The 24,765-nt window shown below is 50.5% G+C and overlaps 1 protein-coding gene across 1 annotated transcript in view; it reads left to right on the top strand.

The window, feature by feature from the left end:
* AK8 (adenylate kinase 8) overlaps positions 1 to 24,765 on the top strand; it is a 128,054-nt gene that overhangs the window by 14,009 nt on the left and 89,280 nt on the right. Inside the window, exon 5 of the mRNA XM_055331272.1 lies at positions 10,200 to 10,268. Within this exon, the coding sequence (XP_055187247.1) occupies positions 10,200 to 10,268 (69 nt within the window). The remainder of the gene's footprint in view (positions 1 to 10,199; positions 10,269 to 24,765) is intronic.

Consider the following 24,765-nt stretch of genomic DNA (forward strand, 5'->3'; position numbering starts at 1 on the left):
GGTGCTCCTGGTGCTCTGTGATGCTCCTGGCGCTCTGTGATGCTCCTGGTGCTCTGTGATGCTCCTGGCGCTCTGTGATGCTCCTGGTGCTCTGTGGTGCTCCTGGCACTCTGTGGCACCGGGGCTATCCTCCTCGTCCTACTCACTCCCACACAGCTGTGGGCAGCATCCCAGGGCATTGGCTATTCTGTTCCTAAAATCTCACCAACGCCATATTTGAAACTTTTTTTTAAAAATGGGAAATAGCTTGATTATGTTGTTTCTCTTTAATACAAATAGAAACTTTGAAATGTTTCTTCATAATCCCCTTTGTTTTTTTAAGATTTTATTTATTCACGAGAGGCACACAGAGAGAGGCAGAGACATAGGCAGAGAGAGAAGCAGGCTCCTCATAGGGAGCCTGATGTGGGACTTGATCCTGGGACTCCAGGATCACGTCCTGGGCCGAAGGCAGGTGCTCAACCACTGAGCCACCCAGGCGTCCCCATAATCCCCTTTGGAATATAAGCGGATTTCTTAGTCCACTCGGGCAGCAATCACAAACTACCACAGACTGGGTGGCCTGGCAGCACAGGATTGATCCTCCCAGTTCTGGGGTCTGGGAATCTGAGGTCATGGCACCAGCAGATTAGGTGTCTGGGGAGAGTCATCTTCCTGCTGTGTCCTCATGTGGTGGAGAGGGCAAGGGCACTCTTGGGTCTCTATTTTAAGGGCACTAATCCCATTCATGAGGGCTCCACTCTTATGACCTAATCACATCCCAAAGCCCCCCCACCTCAGCCCAATACTGTTACTAGCAGCAGGGATATGCCCTCTTGGATGTTCTTCATGGAGTCTCCAGCTGCCTCTTGTTTGTGAGGGAAGCTAACTGAGAAGGAAAAGAATCCCTGTGTTTGCTGAGTGCTTTCCAGGCGTCCATCCTTATCTCATAACTTCCGTGACCTCCATGCACAGCATGGGGGTGCCGACCTCCCCCGGGGTAGGACAGATTCAGGCCTCACCCAGAGCCCGACTCCAGCAGTTGGGGTTGGGTATGGGCCGGGCAGGGGGCTGCAGTGACTCCTGGGGCCCAGATGGAAGTAGCACCTTCTTCCTTAGCTCTACAGCCAGAAATGGGCACCACTTGTGGCCACTTCTTGTGTTTCCGTCCTCTCTGAGGTTTCTCTTCTTCTTTCTTGGCCCGCACTCTGTTCCCTGGTTCAAACCACCCACAGAAGCAGTGCCAAGGCCCAATGCATGGGCCAGCTGGTCAGGTGTCCAGAGGTCCCAGGCAACTCTGGTGAGGAGTGTGCAAAGGGGGCTCAGCAAGGTCACTGGGCCCTGACATGGCCGGGAGCGCCCTGACAGGGCAGGGGGTGTTTTCAGGGATTGGGGATGGGACTCCCAACCCCAAGTTCACCAGTTCCCACAACTCGATGGAAGGAAGACCTCATTCAGCAGAGTCAGTCACTGCAATAGTGATACGACACTGAATATGCTCAGTCCAGAGCACCTCCTGCCCCCACTGCCTGGCAGGGGCCCTGGGGCAGAGCATGTGATGCCCCACCTGCTCTCTGGCCCTGCAGTCTTGCAGGAATCGCCGTGTGGTTATGGCTGGGGTGACACCAGCATCTGGGGTGGGAATATGGGTTTAGAAAGAAAGTGTGTATCTCATATTCAGATAGCTTCTCAGGATGGGGGAGGCAGTCTCATTTCTAGGATAAAGATGCTTTTATCGGGTTTATCAAATTCAACAGAGAGAAGGATTTTAAGGAAATTCCTTCTGGGTTTCATTACACTAATTATCAGCATATTTCAGACCGCATCGAAGTACTTTCAAGGGTGTCTGGTACTGGGGTTCCTCAGTTCAGAAGCATGGGGGAGGGAAGATGAAAGGCAGGCCATCAGGACTGATGAAGGAGTAATAGGTTCTGAAGAGCCCGAATGGGTGTGTGTCAGGCAGCCACAGGTGGCCGTGTCCAGGCCTGGCCTCTCATTAAGGGTCATCTTTAAAACGTCCGCAGATTAGGAGCCTTTTATAGCTCTTTTTGCAAGTAGCGATGATACCTTCAGATCCCTAATCTTCTATGAATCTCAGCTCTGCCCTTGTACTCAGAATTCTCCCACGTTTCGGGTGTTAACCAAGACCTCATCTTAGGCATTTCCAGACGGTTCCCAAAATACTTCTTCATCCCCTCCTGTGTGCCATGGGAGACCCAAAGATGACTTTCTTCCTTCCCCTGGCCTCTGGGAGCTCTGGGGGGCGGTGAGGGGACCCAGACTAAGGGACCTGGGAGCCTCGTGCCTCCGGCAGTTTGCCTAATTCACTCGGCCCTGAAGCCTTCTCTGACTGAGTCCCAGGCACCAGCTCGCCGTTGGCAGAGTGGGCAGGGCTGTAAGACTCTGGCTCAATGGGGCCCTCACCACCGTCATGCTAGGAAAAGCCTTCCTAGAGGGCATAACTGCAGGATGTGTGATGCGGGAGAGCCCAGAATCAGGCAAAGGGCCACAAAACCCATTTTTGTTTTTAACTGTTTATGATAAAATACTGTAATGCTACTCAGGCAGTGAGAAAGGCATGAAAACCCTCCCGGGCCCATCCCCGGCGTCAACCAGCCTTGGCTCCCGACAGTCGTGTTCCCTGTGTCACTCTGTGCCTGCCTGCTCTCTGGTTATGAGAGCAAACCCATATGGTATTTCATTTCACCTGGAGCTGTTTTACTGGTCTCTATCCACTGAGAGACTGAATCCACAGTGACCAGACCTTATATAAAATGGAGCTCTGAGCTACAACCTGCAGCGACCTGCGGCAGGGCACGCCGCAGCTGCCTGTTGGTCCACCGCCAGGCTTTCTTGCTCTGCCGCACCCAAATGATGCAGCGACTCCCTCACCAGAGCGAAGCCCTGGCTAAGTAGCCTCTGTTTTTTCTCATTTGGCCGGCCTTCATTTAGTTTCGCTTTCCAGAAGATAATATGTTCTTTTCTCTTAAACTCACACACACGTTCACACTTAGAAAACTTTCTTTTTTTATTTTAAGATTTTATTTATTTATTTGAGAGAGAGAGAATAAGTGAGCATGAGCAGGAGAGAGGGGCAGAGGGAGAGGGAGAAGCAAGCCCCCCGCTGTGCAGGGAGCCCGATGCAGGACTCGATCCCAGGACCCCCAGGATCATGACCTGAGCTGAAGGCAGGCACATCACTGACTGAATCACCCAGGTGCCCCATCAGTCTTTCTTTGGTAGCTGGTCTGGGTTAAAGTCTCCCTGAGGAGATGCCTTTCTGAGTCCTCCAGCTCCTCACCCCCTCTGTCCAGGCCCAGGGCACTCTGGGTATAAACACCTCTCTTGAGAGGTGTTTCTTGTCTCCTTTTCACCTTGACCAAGGCCACCTTTGCTCTCAGTTTATCCTGTTTTGTTAAATCCTTTTCCGTCATATGCCTGCTCTGGTCCATTCCCTAAGCCTGCCCTCATTGGAGGTCACAGACACTGGGTAGGGGACCCCTGTGGGTGGGGTGGAGAGCAAGATGGGCACCACCAGGAGTCCAGGGCACCAAAGTGAGGGAGGCACCGGCTGTTAGGTGCTGACCTTGCACTTGTACAAGCCTGAGAGTCAGCGCCTCCTTCGACTCTGGCCCAGGGCTCCTAGAACGCCTCACCCCAGTCCAGGCCCTGCTGGAGTTTGGGAAAACCGAGTCCTGTGGGTTTCTAATCACATAGGAGGTGATAGGAAGGTGAAGCAGTTCCCTGGGGAAGGGATATTTCTCTGCAGCAGTAGCTGAGTGTGATCGCTCTGGAATGTTTTAATTTCTAAAGAACTTTAGTGTTGAAATCCCTGCAGGGAGAAAAAATACTTGCAAGCATACTCTAGAAGCTGCCTGGTCCAGAAGTTCTCAATCTTTGTGGCACATGAGACTCTCTTGGGGCACTGCTGGACTCGATTAGTCTGATTCCCTGGGAGTGGGGCCAGGCATCGGGGGTTTTAGACGCTGCCCAAGGAATTCTAATGTGCTCTCCGCCACCAACCACCAGCCCCTTTTCTCATTGTGGTTGTTATTCTTATAAATAGTCCCCAAATCAAAGTTTCTTCAGCATGTGGCCTTTGTATTAGAGCACCACAGCATATGTTTGTTGAATGAATGAGTGAGCCAGGCTCCGAAGGCCAGTCAGACAGGAAGGAGCCAGAGCTGGATTCTTTCTAGCTGCAGTGTCATCTACTCATTTCAGTTCTGTTTACAAAGTAAATCAGCTGTGGCCCAGTGGACGCAAGTGCCCAGTTGCCAGGGTCACCATTTTCTTTAACATACAAAGAAAAGAACTTGTGCCCTTGTCCTGCCTCCATCTATATACAGGGATAGAGGGCTCTCCAGGGTCACAGAGGATTTCTGGGATTGCCCAAGTCCAGTGGGTGGTTTCCGTCAGCTCCAGCCATGCTTTCTCCAACCTAGTTGCTCCATGTCCTGGAGGCCACACTGAGACCAAGTACTCAGTGCTGGAGCCCTCCGACTGTCTCCTGTCCCTTGTCAGCCACTCAAGGTGGCAGTGTGAACAGGCCTTGCAGAAGGTTTGGGGTCGTGGAGGCTCTGCCTGCCACCCAGGATAGGGACACAGAAGCCCAAGGACCATTCTCCCTGTAAAGCTCATTGGCCTTGCCCACTGCAGAGTCTCTTCTGGGCCACCTCCCTCTGTGGGCCTGTCATGTGGCACGTGGTCAGGGGTGTGTTCTTCCTTCATCACCTAGTCTCCCCTTCTCTCCCTCTTCCTGTATCCTGTCACCTATTGCAGACCCTGCCAGGGCCCTGCCTTTCAGAACTGTGAGAATGCCTGCCATACACATCTGCTCTGACGATCCTGGGAGCAGTAGGAACTTTGAAATGAGAGATGTCTTTAAGGATTCTCTGACCTGTTCTTGAGTGAGCTCAAGTCCCAAGTACTGGCTTCCCACCACCACCACCAGCACCTGTAGGAGGAAGAGGCCAGACTGGGCAGACCAGGAGTCTCAACTCTTCCCCTCCTGTCTCTGCTCCAGGTGGAAGTTCATACTGTAGATAAAAATGCCCTCTGGCTCTTACACAAGTGTCACCCAAGGTGACACAGGACAGTAGGGGCCCTGAGAGTAGGGCCTGGTGATGGGACCCATGCCAGCTTGTGTCATCCCACTAAGGAAGCCCAGGTGTGAGAAGTGAAGTAAGGTGCCCCAGAGGGCAGAGCCAGGGTTTGACCTGCCACCATACCTGGTGACTTACAAACAGCAACAAACCAGTGTGTCATTTAATGGAGGGCAGCACCTCTGAGGTTGGCAGATCAGTTCTTCTGCCCCAGGGCTCTGGACATTGGGAGCTGGATGGAGAAGAAATGTCCAAACAGGAGCCAGCACAGCCAATTCTGCCCTTGATGAGTCAAAAACAGGGAGATGAGGGGCCAGGGACCTGCATCTGATCTGGACCTTCTCTGTGACCAGCGGGGGCTTCACTGAGCTTGATCGGTTTGTCCCTGATTCTCCCCACAAAGCCAGGCCTTGCGAGGCTGGGATGGGAGAGCATGGCAGAGCTCTGGGAGGAGGGAGCCTGATTCCTACAAAGACAGTTTGGCAGGACTCTGAGAGGCACCCCCTGGAAGCCCTGCTGCTGACGTGACACATCAAAGCTGGCATTGAGACAGCGCCAAGGCGGGGAGCAGCAGGGGGCACCCGGGAGGGGCTGTGCTCAAAGTCGTGGGCCTGTCCCCCGCCGGGCACACCCCGGCAGGTGCTGTACCCCACCTGGACCTGTCTCCTTTCAACCTGTGTTCTTTGACTGGCTTGCATCCCCCTACCTCCTCCTCTGCAACCCCTCCACCTGCCCCAGTACCTGTTTGAATGCTGCCTCCTGCATGGGTGTTGTCAGGGACAGGAGACAAATCTTGAAGGGAAACAGGCCAAGGGATGGAAGCTGGCTCTGCCTGGGGTTGGCAGGGGACAGGAGGGGACAGGAAAGGGCTACTCCCTGTTGACCCTTTCCTTGCCTACCAGGGGAAGTCTCCTAGGATTGCTGGGAAGATATGAATGGAGCAGAAAGGCACTGTCCCCAACAACCTCTCCCATGTGGGGTAGGGCACTCGGGTGCTTGAGTTTGCTTTTAAGGCAGTGGTTCTCCAGGTGTGGTCCCTGGACCAGCAGCCTCAGCATCCCTGAAAACTTGTTGGAAATGCAGCTCCTCAGCATTTCCCCAGACCTGCCAAATCAGAAACCCTGGCATGGGGCCTGTGAGCTGTGCTTTCCACAAGCTTTCTGGGTGTGTGTGTTCAGGTGAGGGAGTAACTGGCTTGCTTAAGCAAGAAATTAGCAAGATGGGGGAGAGGGCAGATGTAAGGACGTAGGTGTCTTGGGAGATCCGGAAGCCAGGGACTGCATGCTGGCTGGCCTCCTCTCGTCTCTCCAGCCTTGTCTTGCTCTACCTGTCATGCTTTCATTCATTCTTTCTCTCTCTTCTGCTCATTATTGCTCTTGACTTCTGCTGTCCTTTTGGTAGAAACCATAGTGGCCCCAAGAACTTTCAAGTGGACACATTACAGATCTGGTTCTCATCAGAGGCATACCCTCCCTCATCCTCTTGCCATCTGTTGTCTTCCTCTTCCAATTCCACATCCTTGGAAAAGCCATTCTGAGGCAGAGACACCTAGTTTCCCTTTCCCTTTGTGCTGGTTTCGGTGGTTTGCACTCTCCTTGTGCCTGCAAAGTGCTTGCTGCAGCTCTAGCCCCTCAGCTTTGGATCCACTGGAAGGCAAGGACTCCTGCTTTCCACTGACTGTACCTATGTCCTGGACCTGATGCCTCTTGGCTGGGATTGGGTTATGGGCAGCCTCTGAAACAACCACAGTGGCCAAGGGTGGGACATACAGATCAGCTTGGACCAGTCAGGGCCCTCCTCTATATCTGAGGGCAGACTTGACCCCCATGGAAACCATACACGCTGAAAGGCAAGGGGGTGGCTCCTCAAAGACCTTTGGGGGATGGTGTGATACTGGAGGTGGCTGTTTGGATGTAGGATAAAAGATAAAAGGAAAAACTACAATATTGTTACTCATTTCTACTGGTGAGGTATGTTAACCCTAAAGAGGTGAAGACTTGTCCAAGGTTGCCCAGATGGCTGGAGCTGCAGCAGCCATTATGTAGCCAAGAGCAGGGAGCTTGACACAAATGGAGCCAGCCCAGGGCAAGAGCTGGGGATATGAGCCCTGATGCTGAGCGTGAGTCTGTGTTCAATGTAAGAAATGCTGTTCCAGGAAACCCCCACCCAGCAGTGCTTGGAATTTATTTTGACTTCCCACATCCTTTATCAGAGATATAAGTGGGAGTTGGGAGAGATGTTGGTCCCTGGTTGTGCACTATAGGGAGAGGCGACACAGATACATTAGTGGACCCCTTGGTCAGAGCTGCTTCCTTGTCCAGACCCATGCTGAGGAAGGAGTGTGCAGGGAGAGGTACCTGACCATTATAGCCCTGGTGCTGAGCCCTTGCTGGGAGCTCATCATGCGTATCATCTCATTTCATCCTCAGGACAACTATTTGAAATACATTGTCTTTGTCTCATTTATAAATGAGGAAACTGAGGCTCAGAGCATTGAAGCCACTTGTCCAATGCCACTCAGTGGGTGTCCAGGGCCCAAATCATGAGTGTCTGAGTCCCTGACCAATCCAGTGGCCTCCTTGGGAATATTCTTTTTCTTTTTATTTCTTTTTATTTTTTAAAGATTTCATTTACTTATTCATGAGAGACATACACAGAGAGGCAGAGACACAGGCAGAGGGAGAAGCAGGCTCCATACAGGGAACCTGATGCAAGACTTGATCCTAGGACTCCAGGATCATGCCCTGGGCCGAAGGCAGGCACTAAACCACTGAGCCACCCAGGCGTCCCTCTTTTTCTTTAAAAAAAAATGTAGCTTCTTTACCATTTTTCCCCAAAGATTTATCTGTTTATTTGAGAGAGAAAGCATGAGCAAGTGTGCAGGGGGTACAGGGAGGGGGAGAGAGAGAGGGAGAGAGAAACTCTAAGCAGACTTCCTGCTGAGTGCAGAGCCCAACATGGGGCTTGATCTCATGACCCTGAAATCATGACCTCAGCCAAAATCTAGAGTCCAACGCTTAACCAACTGAACCCAGGTGCTCCTCCCTGGGAACATTCTTTACCCACTCAGCCCATCCCCCTCCTGAGACCAGAGATAACCTCTGCAATCACATTCTCTCAGGGCTTTGGAGCCTTTAGCCCCCTCTCCCTCCAGCTCCTATCCCTGCCCTGTGAGCCAGTTACCTGGAATGTCGTGTCCCCAAGGGTGTCCTTTGCTGCCAAACATCATCTGCCCAAACAGCCTGCTTTGTCCAGGAACCCAGTCAAATAGCTTAAGGAGGAGGAGCTGAGCACCCACCCCCAGCTTCTCTCAGCCTGCCCCAGTACCCTGTTCCCTCCCTCTGAATTGCTCTGTGGGGGAACTGACCTAAGCCCATTCACTGAGCACAGAGAAATGTTAATTGGGGGTCAAAATATGGCAAACATCCACAGTTAGAAGCAATTGGGCACTGTCTATTCCCCACACTCTCGCTGCCATGACATAACGAACATGAGGCATGGACACATTCTGCTATGTGCACCATTTCTGAGCCAGCCTGGACAGTGTGTAGCGTGTTTGAGAGGCTCTGTGGTGTCCCAGCTGTCTCTCTAGGTGCTCCAACAGCACTCCAGGCAGACATGACAGCATTCCTGAGGCAAGATCTGGTCTCTCCAAACCCTCACAAATACTGGCTCTAGGATGAAAGATCCAAATGTATCTCCAGTGTCACTTAAATATCACCAGGGCCACATTTAGCCCTAAGGATACTTCAGGAAATTGCCCTCCTCCCCAAGCCTACGTGGTCCCACTCCAGGATCCTCAGCTTGGGGGAAAGAAGTGTAAGGTAGATTTTATGCTGCCCAGAGCACACCCAAGGACCCTCACCTGCACCTGGCAGGAGCCCCGCCCCTCCTGGGAGCCGGTTCAGCCCTGACATAGCTCGGGATGCGCTGTCTGGGGCTGGCCTGGGAGTCTGCTTTGGCCAAGTGTTTGGGATTCTAGTGATTTTGGGTCAAGGGGACACTTGGGAGTGGGTTTTCCAGGTATCGGCTCCAAAGCATTCAGGGTTTTGCTAGACAAACCAGACTTGGTTGTGAAAATTGGGATGTTGATTCTGGTTGTGAAAATTGAGATGTTGATTCTGTTCAGAAGAGAGAGAGAAGGTGGGCCATCCTTGACTTCCTACCTGTGCACCTCCCCTCCCTCCCCACCTGCCTTTGCTGGTCCCAGGGAGTGTGGAGTGCTTAAGAGGTAGGGCTCTGGCTGCCCTGAATGGGTTCAAGGTCTGCTTCTGCTCTTTCCTGGTTGTATGGCCCAGGGGAGGGGGCTTAAGCTCTCAGAGACTCAGCTTCCCCATCTGTAAAGAGGTGATAAAAATAGTACAGATAGTGTAGCTGGGCACAGTGCCCAACTCAAAGGGTATAATCCACAGCTCATTATTAGTAATAATTTGTTGAATGTATTCAGGAACATAAAGTGTCATGAACTCATCAGCTGGTAAGGCCATCCTTTATCCTTGGCACTGACTTGGGGCTGGGGCAGAGGTGTGCTGGTCAACATTTAACAACCAGCTCTCTGGGGAGAAAAAAGCCTGTCTTGGCAGCGTTTGCCCATTTCCATGGTATAAATACTCCCACCGTGGCTGACTTCAAGCTACCATGTGAGGTCTCTGAGCACAGAGTTGGGAAGAGATGGGCACCACAGCCCCTTTTCACACACTCTCTAGGGTACAAAGATACTAAGACTGGTCCCTTTCCCACAGGAACATTGGCTTAGCCTGGGGAGGGCCAGGGAGGGCTGCCTGCAGGCAGTGGCACTTGGGCCAAGGCTCTGAGGGAGCCTGGAGTCACTCAGCTGGGTGGGGGGAGCATCTGGGCAGGGAAGATCGGTGTGCACATGTGGTGTGGAGCCGTCAAAATGGTGGTTGGTGTAAAATAAAACTCAGGGTAGGAGTGGAAGCTGCAAGGCGGGCTTTACCGAGGCCACTAGATCATCAGTCAGGGATGGGGGAACCTCCATGTTGACACAGCCAGCTCCTCAGTGCTCAGCTGAGCCCACTGCCCTGCCAGTTACATGTCCTTTTCAGCTCAGAATGTGAGTTGGGACCCTCATTTTGCGTGTCATCTTTCCTTTAGAAACTGTCCAACACACTGCTTGTCAGACTGATTCAGGAACGCCTGAGGGAAGAAGACTGCATCAGACGGGTAAGACACTCCATGTGCGGCAGCTTGAGGACTCCTGGGGGGGCTCTGTTATCACACAGAGGGAGGGTGAGGGATATGGGATCAGGTCCTTGCACAGAGATGACCAAAGGCCTTCAGAGAAGGGTAAAACAGACAAACCAGATCTCGGTGAAGTTCTGTCTGTGGACATGGGTTTCGCCTTGGTTGGAGCCAAATAACCTGGTGAATCTGGGGTGTCCATCAGGGATCCTAGGACAGAACTGGCTTGTCTCAAGGGGTCACATGAGAGCCTTAAGGAAAGGACAGTTCTGGAAGTGGGGGGTAAGCACTGCCAAAGCACCTGAGACCAGCCCCACAGGGATCCAGACACTCCTGGACCTGGAGGAGCGGAGAGAGAGCTGATGGGTACCCCAAACTCTTTCCTGCCATCCTTTGATCTCCTGCCAGCCCCACCTTTGGCCAGACCCAGTGAAGCCAGAGGGCAGTGTGTCCAGGTGAAGCAGTCCATTTGTGGAAGTCGGCCTCCTGGGGCACGGAAGGGGATGGAGAGAGTGGAGAAGATCTGGAGGGAAAAAGCAGGCAACAGGAACGGTGGGTGCCAGGGGAAGGCTTTACAGCCTGACTCCTTGGATGCTCAGAGGAACTCCGTTGGGCAAGCACCGTGACTCCTCGATTTTACAGATGAGGAAATGGAGGGTTGGCTCTGTGATCTCCAAATATCTTCTCCTAGTCCATGGCTCACCTTAGTATCCTCATATTAGTGGCTTTCACAGGGCAAATGGTTTTAATTTTAATGAAGTCCCATTTATCAATGATTTGAACACTTTTAAAGTATTCCATTTTAACTTATCTCTCATGTTTTTAACTATATCTCTGTGTAGCTTTTTTAAAGCAGTGATCCAGTGATGGCAGTATACAGACTCACCTTTTCTCAGTGTATTTAGATTCACTTCTGTGCCATCTGGAGCATGGTGTCCAACATAGTCCCCTCCCCTCTTTGAGTTTGTGACCACTCTGTGTGTTCCATGTGTGTACACTGGAGACCCTGGCTGGAGCCTTAGCAGTTAACTCTCAGTCATCAAACCTATTTTAAAGAACTCAAGAGGAGAACTGCCTGTCCGATCTATCCAAGCATTTCCATTTCTGACACTCTCCATTCATTCCCGATGCTGCACGTGGCCTCTTCTGCCTGGAAAACTCTGAGCATCTCTGCTGGCAGTGAACGCTCATGGTTTCCTTTCAGCTGACAATGTCTTTATTGCCTCCATCCTTGAAGGATGTTTGTCCCTGGATCCAGAATTCTAGATCCTCAGCTCATTCTTCTCACACCTCACAGTGTCCCACTTCCTTCTGGCCCACGTGGTGTCTGGTGGAAGGGCAGCTGCCCAGACTACCGCCCAGTAGTGCGTCCCTTTCCCTCACCCCCCCTCCCAACCCCAAGGCTTTCTCCAAGACTGTTCTCCTGGCTCTTGGTTTCCAGCAGATTAATCACCATATGTCTGGCATGCATTTCTTTGGATTTATTCTTTTGAGGGTTTGTTAAGTTCCTTGAATTTACAAGTTTAAATTTTTCTCCAAACTTGGGCAGTTTTCAGCCATTATCTCCTCAAATAGTTTCTGCACTGTCCTCTCCCCCATCTCCTGAGGCTCCAGGGCCATGAGCACCAGGCCTGTGGTATGCCCATGGTCTCTGGGTCCCCATCCTCTGTTTCCTTCCCCTCTGCCATGGTTTGGATAATATGGGTTGAAGCATCTTGAGGCCCACTGAGGCCTGCCTTCCCTTGTCTCTGTTCTCCTGTTGGGCCCATCAGTGAGCTTTTAATTTGGATGGCCATGTTTCTCAGTTTTCAAAATTCATTTGGTTCTTCTTGCTGTCTTCTGTTTCTGAGACTTTATTTTTGTCCTTTCATTACTTGTTTGAGCTCTGTTGTTATTATTATGTTTTAATACCAGCTGCTTCAGTAGGGCACCTGGGTGGCTCGGTTGGTTAAACATTTGACTTTTGATCTCAGCTTAGGTCTTGATCTCAGGGTCTTGAGTTCAAGCCCCACATGGAGCTCCACACTGGGCATGGAGCCTGCTTTATTTATTTTTTTTAAACATTTTTTTAAAGATTTTATTTATTCATTGATGAGAGACACACACACACACAGAGGTAGAGACACAGGCAGAGGGAGAAGCAGGCTCTATGCAGGGAGCCCAATGTGGGACTTGATCCTGGGACTCCAGGATCATGCCCTGGGTCGAAGGCAGGTGCTAAACCACTGAGCCACCCAGGGATCCCCTGGAGCCTGTTTTAAAACCCCAGCTGCTTCAGAGTCTTTGGTAACTCTCACAACCGAGTCACACCAGTGGTGATGTCTTTTCCCCATGAGTTGAGGTTTTCCTGGCTGTCCTTGTGTTACATGATTTATTTTATTTATTTTATTTATTTTATTTATTTATTTATTTATTTATTTATTTATTTATTTATTTATTTTATTTATTTATTTTTTTTTACATGATTTTATATCCCGGACATTTTTCATATTGTTGTGAGACTCCCGCTGTTGTTTAAATCCTATGGTAGATGTTGGTATTTTTGTCTTCACAGATGATTTGGGCTCAGGCCACAGGTGCCAGCCACCTTCTCTGTGCTGTGGTTCCCATCTTGCTTTGTTGTGATTCCCATCTTACTCCTGTCTTCCCAGCCTTTACATGTGCTGTGCAGTGCTCTGCAGCTCTGTGCCATGTATACCACTCAGCAGGGCCTGGGCAGTGGTCTCTGCTGTACTTCATCTCGCCATGTCTTTAGAACACTGCCTGGCATCAGACCCTTGTCCATACAACTTGAGGGGAAGCCCACATGTCCATAAACACTTTCACTTGGTAGCTTGCCTGCACTGCTCTCTCTTCCATTTCCGTGGGAGCTTCCAGTTTGTCAGTGTTGCTCCTTTTGATCCTCTGGCCAGAAAGCTGGTACTTTATTTGTCCCACTCTGCCACAGGCTTCCCGTGACTGCCTCTGCAACTGGGGCCAAGTGACAGGAGGGTGGAGAGAGGAAAAATGAATGAGGCTTGGCTCCCTTCTCTGCTGACTGCAGGGTTGCAGGCACCTATGGCCACCCTGTGTCACTGCCGCAGCAGCACAATTACCTGGAGGCTGGGGTACAAGAAAGTGGCAAAGAAAAACTCATGGAAATCTCCCTCACTGTCCTGAGTGTCAGGAGCCTCCTCTCCCGCTGCACAAGCCAGATGACAGGGCCTCTCTCGGTCTCTACCTGCCACCTACTGCTGGGTCTCAAGGCTACCTGAAGACCAGGCCAGGAGAGCTGGTTCGGTGGTATTTTGAATTCTGGTCTTCTTTCCCAATTCACCTTAGTAGACTACTGTCTATTTTTCTGATTCCTCACATAGCTGCCCTGCGTGTGCTGTCCAATCAGAGCTGCTTTTGGTGGGCGTGAGAGGGCAGGCTGTGCAGATTTCATCCTGCCCAGAACCACAGCTTGTATGCTTGCGCTGTTCTAACATTCACAAGTGTGTACACACACACACTCTCCCTCTCTCTCTTGCTTCAAAATTCACTGAGAGGTCCAAATCTAGGAAGATCCCCATGTATCTTTCCAGAGTGCTGGTGATGGAGTTGTGATTCTCACAGGCTTGGTCTGCATGGTCCTCAGCCCTGTGAGTAAATCATGGTACAGCTACAGCTAAGCTGCAGTCTGGGTTTCAAAGTCTGGTCTAAACAGTGTGTTTTCCTTCAACCCCAGGTTGTTCAATATGCTGATGGTCTCTCACCATCCAGGCCAGGCCAGGGCCCAAAATTCAGAGGCCATTCTAAATTGGGAGTAGCAAATGTTCTCTGTAAAGGCCAGATGGTAACTGTTCTGGGCTTTGTGGGCCATGTGGTCTCCTGTTGCAACTACTCAACTCTGATGTAATGTGAAAGCAGCCACACATGATACATAGATGAAAGGACATGGTTTGTTCCAATAAAACTTTATTGGTCTTGAGCTTACCATCTGCAGCTGGAGACAGCCTTGCATGACCAAAGCAGGGCCAGCTGTGAGAAGGGCTATGAGGGCCGCTAACCAGGCCAGGAGAGTCAGGTTGTTCCAGAAGCCTCCAGAGATGGGGCCAAGGTGGTCTGCAGAAGGTCTGTCTTAGGCAGAGGGGTTGGCAGGCAGAATGAGGCATGAGCTCCCCTCCATACTCAGTTCAACCAAGCTCTAATCAACTCTTCTTAAAACTGACCTATCAATCGATCACCCTTTTGAAGATTTCCTCTCTTTTATCTGGGAGATGCAGGTACAGTCATTTGTCAGGAATAAAGAGGGAGGGGAGAGCCTCCTAAGTGACTGGAAACAGGCCTGCACTTTCCTGTACAAAACGCTCTATGCCTTAATCCATAATTGATAATGAATTTGCCAAGTCAAATTAAACTCTTGCATTGCAGATCACTAGGCTGAAAGCATTCGGGTCTGCTTCTCTTCTCTTTGCTAAGATGCTTCTCTACTGTTTAGAGTAGTGCTGGTCCCATTTGGCCAAATATTGGGTGTTCCTCCTTTGGAATGAGCTTACCCAAGTCGCCCAGACTGGAACCTGCCAGCTGGATGGGGGCTACATTTAAAAGCAGAACCAGGAGGCACCTGGCTGGCTCAATCAGTACAGCATCTGACTTTTGAACTTGGGATCATGAGTTTGAGCCCCATGTTGGGTATAGAGATTACTTAAAAATAAAATCTTAAAAAAAAAAAAAGTGGAGCCAGACAGGCACAGCCTTGCTTGCTAATTCAAATTCAGTATGCTGAAGAGCTCCTGGAACCGGGGCTGTCAGCTCAGTTCGTTGTGGCTCTAAACACAGTAATTCTTCAGTTCCTGCCCCGGGAATCTTACTTGCCCTGAGGATTATGAGAATTATTGCCCTGGGCCAAGCTACCATCCCAGTGGGGGTGGCTCCATGGTCCATCTTGGTGTCACCAAAGACAGCAGGATCTCCCCAAGCCCTAGTTCAGATTTCCTTGTAAGACACAATGCCAAACCATCTCATGATCCAGGTGCTCGAGCCAGGGCTGCTGTGTCCTGGCTGTTCTGCTCATAGGTCAAATGTTGGCTTTTGCTGGCTGCCTTGGTACAGGAGAGGCCCAGAACCCCAGCCCAGCTGACCACAGGAACAAGAAAGGTGCTGAGTCCAGCAGGCATGTGCGTGAACCCAGTTTCTAGACTCAGACCCTTCTCTTAGTTTCAAGCCAGGCTTTACCCATCTTTACATAGCCCAGCCTTAAGACATACAGAACAGTGTTATTTTGTGTAAGTGATTTTTATAAATTATTGCATTTTCTGTGCATAAGCATTTAGCCTGGAATTCAGAGGTGTGGAATCATGGGGTTGGGTTATTGGGTACATTCCACGGGGGAGAGAAACTGCCTTGAACTCATGCATCAGAGATCCAGATACCGGATCTAGCTGGACTGGGCTAGTTTGTTAATGTAATTTTTTTTTTTTAATCTCTGTAAGTCACTAAGTCATCATTTCTGGGATTAAGATGGTGATTCTCTGATTTCAGCTAGACATCCCAACCTTGCCATTGGTGACCTAGAATAGTCTCTGAAATGTGCATTTAACTACTATGGACCTTCCTGAGTTTATCTAAAAGTTTGGTCCACTCAGCCTCTCTGCCCAGTGTACCTGTGGTGTGGACAGAGTGTGAGACCAGGTGTCCCTGGTCCTTGCCAACAGGTACCACCATCAAGATGGTAATAATAGGGGCACCTGAGTGGCTTAGTTAGTAAAGCATTTGCCTTCAGCTCAGGTCATCATCCTAGGGTCCTGGAATTGAGCCCCGCATTGGGCTCCCTGCTTCTCCCTCTCCCTCTGCCTCTCCCCCTGCTCGTACTCTCTCTTTCTGTCAAATAAATAAGTATAAATCTTTAAAAAAAAAAGATGGTAATAATATTTATTAGTGTTAATTTGTTATATAGCAAATAATATTATTACTAGTTATACTGTAATACTATATGACATTATAATTAATACTCTTGGTTGATTTAATACTATATATTTAGTATTTATAATGAGATTAGTGACCATTTCATTATTACTATGTTGATGATGGTGGTTAGATATTGTCTGGACTCCAAGGACTTGGGGCACCTGGCCTGGCATCTTGTCCACTGCACAGTGGACCAAGGGGGCAGGGTGCGGGCTGCATTCTCATCCAGAGGCTTGACAGAGGAGGGAATCTGCTTCCTTGCTCATTCAGGCTGTTGGCATAATCCCCTTCTGTGCTGTGGACCCAGGGCCCTGTGCATTGGGGCTATAGTCATTATACCATTGATGGGGACCACTGATGGGTACATAGAGCAGAGGGCCACATCCGAGGCCTCATTCATCTTGACAGCAGCCCGGTGGGGGAGGTACTGCCCTCACTGTGTTTAGGGATGCAGAATCTGAGACTTTCAGAGGTTGTGTGTCCTGCTCAAGGTCCCACAGTCAGTCCCCAGAACAGAAATGCGAATCCGAAGTCGTGCTTTTGGCAGCTCTGTTCTTGTCTCACCAATGCATACTGTGTTCCTCCAGGGAGTACTTCTCTTCAAGAGGCCTCGGTTCCCTGTCTGTAAAAGGACAGGCTTGGCTTCAGCTTTGAAGCCCCTTCTGGCCTTACATTCTGATTCTGATCTTGTCCAAGCCATTGTTACCTGCAGAGCAAAGAAATATCTCCTTTAATTTGTTTTAAATTTCTTCTGAGCTTCAAGGGGCATCCAGTACCTTTTTCATCTCTTCCCGGTGGAGACAGGATTTCAAGAGCAAGAGGTGAGGTTCCTAATTATGTGCTTTGGTTGTTCAGAAACAAAACAAACCCTCATCCAAAATAAACAGGCTTTCTTGCTTTTAGGGAGAAAAATGACACATATGCATATTCATTTATATGGTAATTATTATTATTTAGCTACACAGGGACTAGAATTGGTAATTTAGAGCACAAAAAGGAAGCGGGGAATAGCGTTCAGGGAAAAGTAATGCAATCATAACCCATCAGGATTCTGTAGTTAATGTCGGAGTTTTTTTTCTTCTCTTTTCCTTTTTTTTTTTTTTTTTTGGTCTAATGCAATCTCTTTGAAGAATTTCTTTGAAGTGACCATCAAATGCATTAGAGAAAGAGAAATTAGCGCTTTGTATTGGGATGATGAAAAGGAGGTGTTCTCTACCTGTCAGAGACCCATGGCCTTTCTTTAGGGACAGCCAAGGTCTTGAAGTCCAAAAGCTCTCCAGACCACGTCTCTAAGGGCAGAGGGAAGCTAAGAAGTGAGGCAGCGGTGAGTTCAGGAAATTAGAAAGGAAAAGGCTCTAATGTTAGAGAGATGCTAAGTCTTACTTCTCTGGAGTCACATTTGTTCTCACAGTTTGGATTACTGAGGTCCATTTCCTTCCTCCAGCCCTGATCCATCCTTGCAGCCATCCTGCTTTCTTGCTGGCCCCTTCTTCCTATTGCCACCTTGGGAATTGCTTAAAATAAAATGAATGACTTTATTTCTTGACCACAATACATTCATATGGTTCAGCGTTCAAGAGGTGCCCAATACCCCTCACCCTCCTGCCTCCCCAGCCACCTGCCCCCTTCCAGGAGGTAACTAATGTTAACACTCCCTTGTAAGAATACCTCTCAGAAAAATGTTTATATTTTATGCCTACAGAAGTGTTTGTGTTTTTCAAACAAATATAACAGTGCCCTCCACTGCCAAGAAACTTCACTGTTTCCCACCCTTCTTGGTGTCCATCCTTAAAGCTCTGGAGGCCTGGGCCTGCCTGCTGCCCAGCACCATCCCTCTGTCCCCTTGTGCCCACTGCCCTTCACACCTGCTCTGGTGTCACCTGTGAGATGCCTCTCAGGACCTCTGCACACTGCAGGGGAAGGACTCACAGTGGTTTTCCACCCCTGGTGCCCACACTTTGTGCCTGCCTCTCTCCCCAAGTGAGCACAGAACCAACAGAAGAGGGCAGAGGTGGAGGACAGGTCACTCCTATGGTGATGTTACACTACCTAGACTCCAGACATTGAGTGGACTGGAGAAAGAGTCTCCTTACTGACGTGACAAGTAAGCTGCCATATGGGAGAGGCCCGAGTGGGCAGCCTCCAGCCAGCGAGAAGCCAGAGCCCTCAGTCATGCAGCAGCACAGAAGAGGCTTCTGCCAACAGCCTGAATGAGCAAGGAAGCAGATTCCCTCCTCTGTCAAGCCTCCAGATGAGAATGCAGCCCGCACCCTGCCCCCTTGGTTGCTGTCCTCTGAGACCTCGGCAGAGAACCCAGATAAGCAGTGCTCAGACTTCCACTCCACAGAAACTGAGATAATAAATGTGCTATTTAAGCTACAAAGACTGTTAATTTGTTATACAGCAATAGAAAACTGATACACACATTCTCTTCTCACTGCCTGAGACCCCCATTCCACAGCGGGGCAGTTGCTCCTCATTCCTTAGTCCCAGGATAGAGTCCCTCCCTCAAGGAGGCCTCTGAGCTCGCTGAGCCGCAGGGTCGTGGGTGCCCTGTTATATGTCTTCGTGACCTCTTGTTCTCCTGTTCCTCTGGACCCTCACAGTGACAGGGTGGGAGGAGGGATCCCATCAGTCCCAATCAGTGTAGGACCCCCAGCTCCTCACGCATCCTCGTGCGGATGGCATAGATGCCAGGCTCGGGAAATAATTATGACATTTATGAATGAGAGAACACCATTTTGATGATTCCCCAGTCTGTACCACCAGGGCGATGAAATCCTATCCTCACTTGTTATTGGCCCAAGGACGAGAAGGTGCTTAAAATATAATGTGACTATGCAATCGAGTCCAAACATCCTAACTATGATTTCGACAACGAAGCATGTTTGTCCTAAGACTTCTCTGGGGAAAATATTTTGATTGTTGCCCTGGCATGGCTTTATGTAACCTGTGGAGACCTATTTAGTGACTTTCCTCATCACATCTTAAAATTGTTAAATTGTTTTCTTTTTTTAAAATGTTTTGTTAATTTTATTTATTTTTAAAAGATTTTATTTATTCATGAGAGACAGAGAGAGAGAGAGAGAGAGAGAGAGAGAGAGGAAGAGACACAGGCAGAGGGAGAAGCAGACTCCAAGCAGGAAGCCTGATGTGGGACTTGATCCCGGGACGCCAGGATCACACCCCAGGCCAAAGGCAGATGCTCAGCCACTGACCCACCCAAACATCCCAATCTTAAAATTGTTTTCCATTGTCAGTGCTTTCAAGGTCCCCCTTTGGTCTCAGTCCCCCACAGCTTGACAGGTTCAAGGATAGCCTTTGTGCCCTGAGACCCCAGGGTTTAAGGTTTTGCGAACCATCTTCCAATTTGATCATGGTGCCTTGTGCCAAGACTTCCTGTGTCCTCTCTCATCATCTCTTTAATCAACTGTAACAAGGACCAGCCACCCAGACACTGGGTTTTAAAATATTAAATGAAGGCATATCGTAAAAGTGACCGTGCCTTGTGAAGGAATTCTAACTCATCTTACATCAGTTTTTTTTTTTTAATATCGTCTTTAGAAATCATCCTACCTAAAACCTTTTACAGAAGGAGAAACTGAGGCCCAGATGGAAGAAGAGACTTCACTAAAGTCAGAGGACCAGCAGCCAGGACAGCAGGGCACTGTGGCCACTGCCCCACTGAGGTTCTTCCAGGCCCAGGTTTGGCCGGGGTCTCTGTCCTGTCATGCCAGGCCCTTTGACAAAGGCACTTTTGTGTCACCAGAACCAGACTAAGTTGGAATGTCATGGGCCAGAAAATATCCAGCTAAGAGAAAAAGAAGAAATGTTTGATATATGGTCACCTTTGTACCCCAGCTGTGTGGTGGAGAAGGAAAGCCTTGTACCCAATTACCATGGCCTGTCAGATGGTGGGAGTTTATCACCCAGGAAAAGGCAGAGGCCCCTGTGTATCAGGGATATGATTTATAGGCTCCGCAGATGGCTCGTGTCCACCTCTGCTGGCCGGAGATGTCCCTGGCATGTCTGGGTTGGTGGGCAGCAGCTAGGAAGAAGACAGCAGGGACCCAGTGCGAAGAGCTTCCCAGGCCTTGGCACATCTCTGTGTGGGGCTCCATGTAGCCGCAGGCAGGCTGCATGCACTCCAGGGTCCACGGGGCTGGCTGGCTTTCCCTATTTAATGAGATCATACAAGCAAGTGCACAGCACTGCACCTGGCTCTGAGGTCCACTTAGGCAGGGTGAAGACACTTTCCCATGTAAGTTGAGCAGGTGAAAACAGATCATGTATGGGCACTGGAGTCCCGTGTACTTCTGGGGTCAGTGCATGACCCGCTGGCACAGCATGCCATCGGAGTCATTACTTCAGTGAGTTCTGTAGCATCCACACAGCCCGCATGGATGAGAATTAGCAGCCTTCTAAATGTAGGGCCCAAGGGAACAAACCAATGAAATTTAAAAAGCAGCTGGAGTCTGTCTCTGCTTCTGTCCATGTGCCTTGGTGTTTCTTTGATTCTGTGAGCTTCCACTTGGGATGGAGTTCTAGCGGTCTGGAGGTGAGGACGAGCTCGGAAGGTGGCAGAGCATGAGGCCAAGCAGAAGCCAAGCACACAGAGCCCACTCCCCTTGAGGGCTTCTTTGGGTTGTTGGGCAGGGATCTCTATGAGCGAGGCAGGAACTGGCCCCCTTGGTGCTCAGCTAGCTATCAGTGCTCTCCTCAACCGTGTTCTGTGTCCCAGCATCCCAAACCATGATGCTTGGAGCCCCTCCCAAGGGGAACCTGAGGGGGCACCACCCCTGTCTGCACCCAGGTCTCTGAGTTCTTGCCAGCTCTGCCCAATCTCCAGCAGTCAGTTAGGTCTTCCTAGAGCCCCCACCAAATGCCTGGAGTGGAAACCAGAACCTGTCGGCCAAGATGTGTGGTTAGCCACATAGGATGTATACAGGCATCGGCATCAGTGAGCTCAAAAAATATCACCTTGCCCCCCAACTCACCAGGCCTGTGGTCTTGCTGTAGTAGGAGGCAGGAGGAATAAAAAACGAAGTCCAAGCATAGGCAGCAAAATCAGTCCATCAAGATAAAGATACAAATGACTGTTAGCCAGCACTTAGGGGCACATGGTAGGTTCCAGACCTGGTGCCAAGCTCTGAGGCATTTTCTGATGGGAGCCACACAACTGTCCCATGAAGGTGTCAACTAAGACTTATGGGCACCTACTGTGTGCCAAGACCCATTTGCAGTCATGTTGGGGATGAACCAGAACAAGGGAAGCAGTGCCCCCTTTCATGGGCCCCTTTCATGGCTTAGTGCTGCAGGTGGGGGTGGGTGTCAGTGCTGCAGGTGGGAGGTCAGTGCTGCAGGTGGGGGACTGAGTGCTATAGATGGAGGGTCATTCCTGCAGGTGGGGGATCAGTGCTGCAGGTGGGGGGGGGCGGTCAGTGCTGCAGGTGGAGGGCCTATGCTACCATCCTCCCTCTGGCTGCAAAGGAGGTTACAGTGTCAGAAACCTTCCCTGTGGATCCAAAAGTGGGTGTGCATTACCTAAAGGAAAACAGACCTTCCAGAAGTCCATCACATTCAAAGTATCTGGCTGCATATCATCTCCCTCCCTGGGCTAAAGAAAGAGTGTCATAATCAGAAGCCAGACTTCAGTCTGGCAAATGCTGACCACACTCAAGTTCTCAGTCAAGGAGAAGGTCTGTGGCACCTGCTGCAAGAGGGTCCAGCACTGGGTGGGGTGGGGAATGTGCACTGCACACAAAATGCAAAATGATACTTTGTGTTGCCAGGATGACCTTTTTTTTTTTTTTTAAGCTCATTTATTGTACTGGAGGCTCTCGGTTATTTGGTGAGAGAGGAGGGAATGTTACGATAGGTTTTCAACCAGAACCTGAAGTTTAAAATGTACTTGGCAGGTTTCTGGAGTCTTTTCCTTTCTCCCCTTTTTAGGCACAGATTTATACTTCCCTGCCTGTAACGGGAGTCAGTATTTATAGTGGAAATGCTGGCAGAGCCAAGGAGCTTGAGTCTGGGCCACAGAACCACCAGCTGTTTGTTTTATTTCTCTTCGCGGTGCCGTCAGGCTGGCATTCATCACCCACCTTTCATCCTCTGACGGGAGGAACACAGGATTTTCTTACCATTGTTTTGACACTCTCAGGTTTATGGATGTCATGCACATCCTCTGAGGAGCACGGTTTTATTGATCAACAGCTCTGCGGAGGCCCGGGGCTGTGTGTTCCTCTAACACAGACACAGTTAGGATTGCAGGGCGTTGGAGGGGCGGTCTGGCCTCCACTCAGCAAACTTAAGGCATGCATCGCGGTGAGGCAGGGCTCGGAGGGAGCTGGTGAGTACACCCTCAGGGATCCCTCATCTGAGGGTGTTTCTGGCCCCTCGCCTGAGGCCGTGGCTGGTTGGTTGGCCGGTTGGTATGATGTGGGGCCTGTGTGGCCCAGCTGTGTGCACGCAGAGCAGCAGCACTGGGTGCTCTGTGGGTGGCAGGTGCATATGACGATCCGTCTCGCTGTAGTCGGGAGGAAAACCAGGTGATGGAATGCAGCACTGAGGCTGATGTCTGAGCAGCCATAAGTTTGGAACCGGCAGAGAGTATTGAGAGGCCTGGTGACGCTGGAAACAGGGCTGAACTTGGAGCCACCAGCATGTTGCCTGGGGTGGGTTCCTCCCATTCAGAGGTGGAACAGAGACCTGCTTCCTGAGAGCTGGAAATTCTGGCCAGGGGGGCAGAGGAGATGGTGGCAGCTCTTTATGCCCTCATTCCTAAGCTCTTAACTGCTTGGTTCCTCAGGGAGCTGCCCACTATGAGCAGCATGCTGTGTGCCGGAGGCTGGAACACACGCTGAGCACCTCCACTTCCCTGGCACCTTCACCTGCCAGACACGGTGCTAGCTGTTCATGTGCATTGTCACGCCCAGGCCCAAACGCCAGCAAGGGCAGGCACTCGCAGCTATGCCTGTTTTGCAGACAGCAAGCAGTCACACAGCTGGTGGGTGAGGGTCCCGGGGTCCCCATCTGGCTTAATAGCATCAGTCAGTAGGATTTGAAAGACATGTGGAAAGTCACATGGGTGGTTTTTAGCTATAATCTGCAACATATTCACTACCTCCAACTTTGATTATTAACAGACTACCTATAACATTAACTGTACATCAGAATATTAGAATACAAGAGCAAGTATGTGTTTCTGTGGTATGCCTTTTATTTACTGAGACTTGGGGGCATTCACTACTAATTTTCACCTGGTGAAAATTCTCATTCTCTGTAGACATAAAAGATGTTCTCACATTTTCCCTTGCACCAGTTGGTTAGGTTGGGCTTTTCCTGGAGTGGCTGAAGGGGGTCTGATCTCTGGAAGTAGAAGATTGTGGCCAGAGATGAGAGGAAGATGTGAGCAGTGGTCCCAGCCTCCTGGCGATGTCCCTAGGGCAGTGGGCTGAGGGAGAAGGCCCTGTTGACTGGGAGAGAAGGAATAAGTAAGGGTGGGAGGGTGCTTTCTCGAGGAAGTGACCCAATACATGGGGGACAGAAGGACAGAGGAGGCTGCACCCACTGGGAATGGGGTGGGAATCCGGAGGGACAGCTGCTCTTTGTGGAGGTGTGGCCCATTGTTGCCCAGGGCACTGCCTGCCTTTTGAGACCTGGCGTCACAGCTTCGTAAAGTCACTCCTCTCGTGGATTCTGCCTTTCTAAGTCTTGTGGAAATGTGGCTGCCCTAACATCCCGATTGCTGGTAGGGGAGAGAAAGTAGCATGTGTGTGTGTGTGTGAAGCACCTCCTTGGGGCCAGGTATTTGACCATCACGCTTGTTATCAATGATCTCATGCGGACATTTCAGTGATTTTCTCATGGGTGGTCTTACTGTTCCCACTGCACAGACAAAGGCAGTGAGACTCGGGGTGGGGTCATTGGTTACAGCCAAGATTTGGACCCAGCCACAGTGCCATCTATGGCCAGTGCTTTCCCTGCCCGGGGCCCAGATGGGTAGCGTGGGGGCCCCAGGGTGAGGGGAGAGCTCCAGTTTGAGGGGAGACAGGAACGAGGGCTGGCTGCCTTGGTTTGGGGCTGTGCCTGGCTCAGTGGACCTGATGCAGGGAGGGTCTGAGGAGCCACTTGGGGTCTGTGGACGGGGGACACTGTGGCCTCTGAGGACGAGGCCAGGTGCTCAGCCAGCATCGGTCCCCAAACTTGGATGCAGCACTTGGCCCGTGGGCCGTACTTGGGAATTCCTCAGCGAGGGGTCGTTTGTTTTTTTTTTTAATTTTTATTTATTTATGATAGTCACACACACACACACACAGAGAGAGAGAGGCAGAGACACAGGCAGAGGGAGAAGTAGGCTCCATGCACCAGGAGCCCGACGTGGGACTCGATCCCGGATCTCCAGGATCACGCCCCGGGCCAAAGGCAGGCGCTAAATCGTTGCGCCACCCAGGGATCCCCGAGGGGTCGTTTTAATTGTCGATCAGACTAGGCTCCTTGTCAGCCCGTCCCTCAAACTGTCCCTGCTGCCCCGAGGGGGTCCTCC

Source organism: Nyctereutes procyonoides, unplaced genomic scaffold, assembly GCF_905146905.1.
Source record: "Nyctereutes procyonoides isolate TBG_1078 unplaced genomic scaffold, NYPRO_anot_genome, whole genome shotgun sequence".
NCBI lineage: Eukaryota > Metazoa > Chordata > Mammalia > Carnivora > Canidae > Nyctereutes > Nyctereutes procyonoides.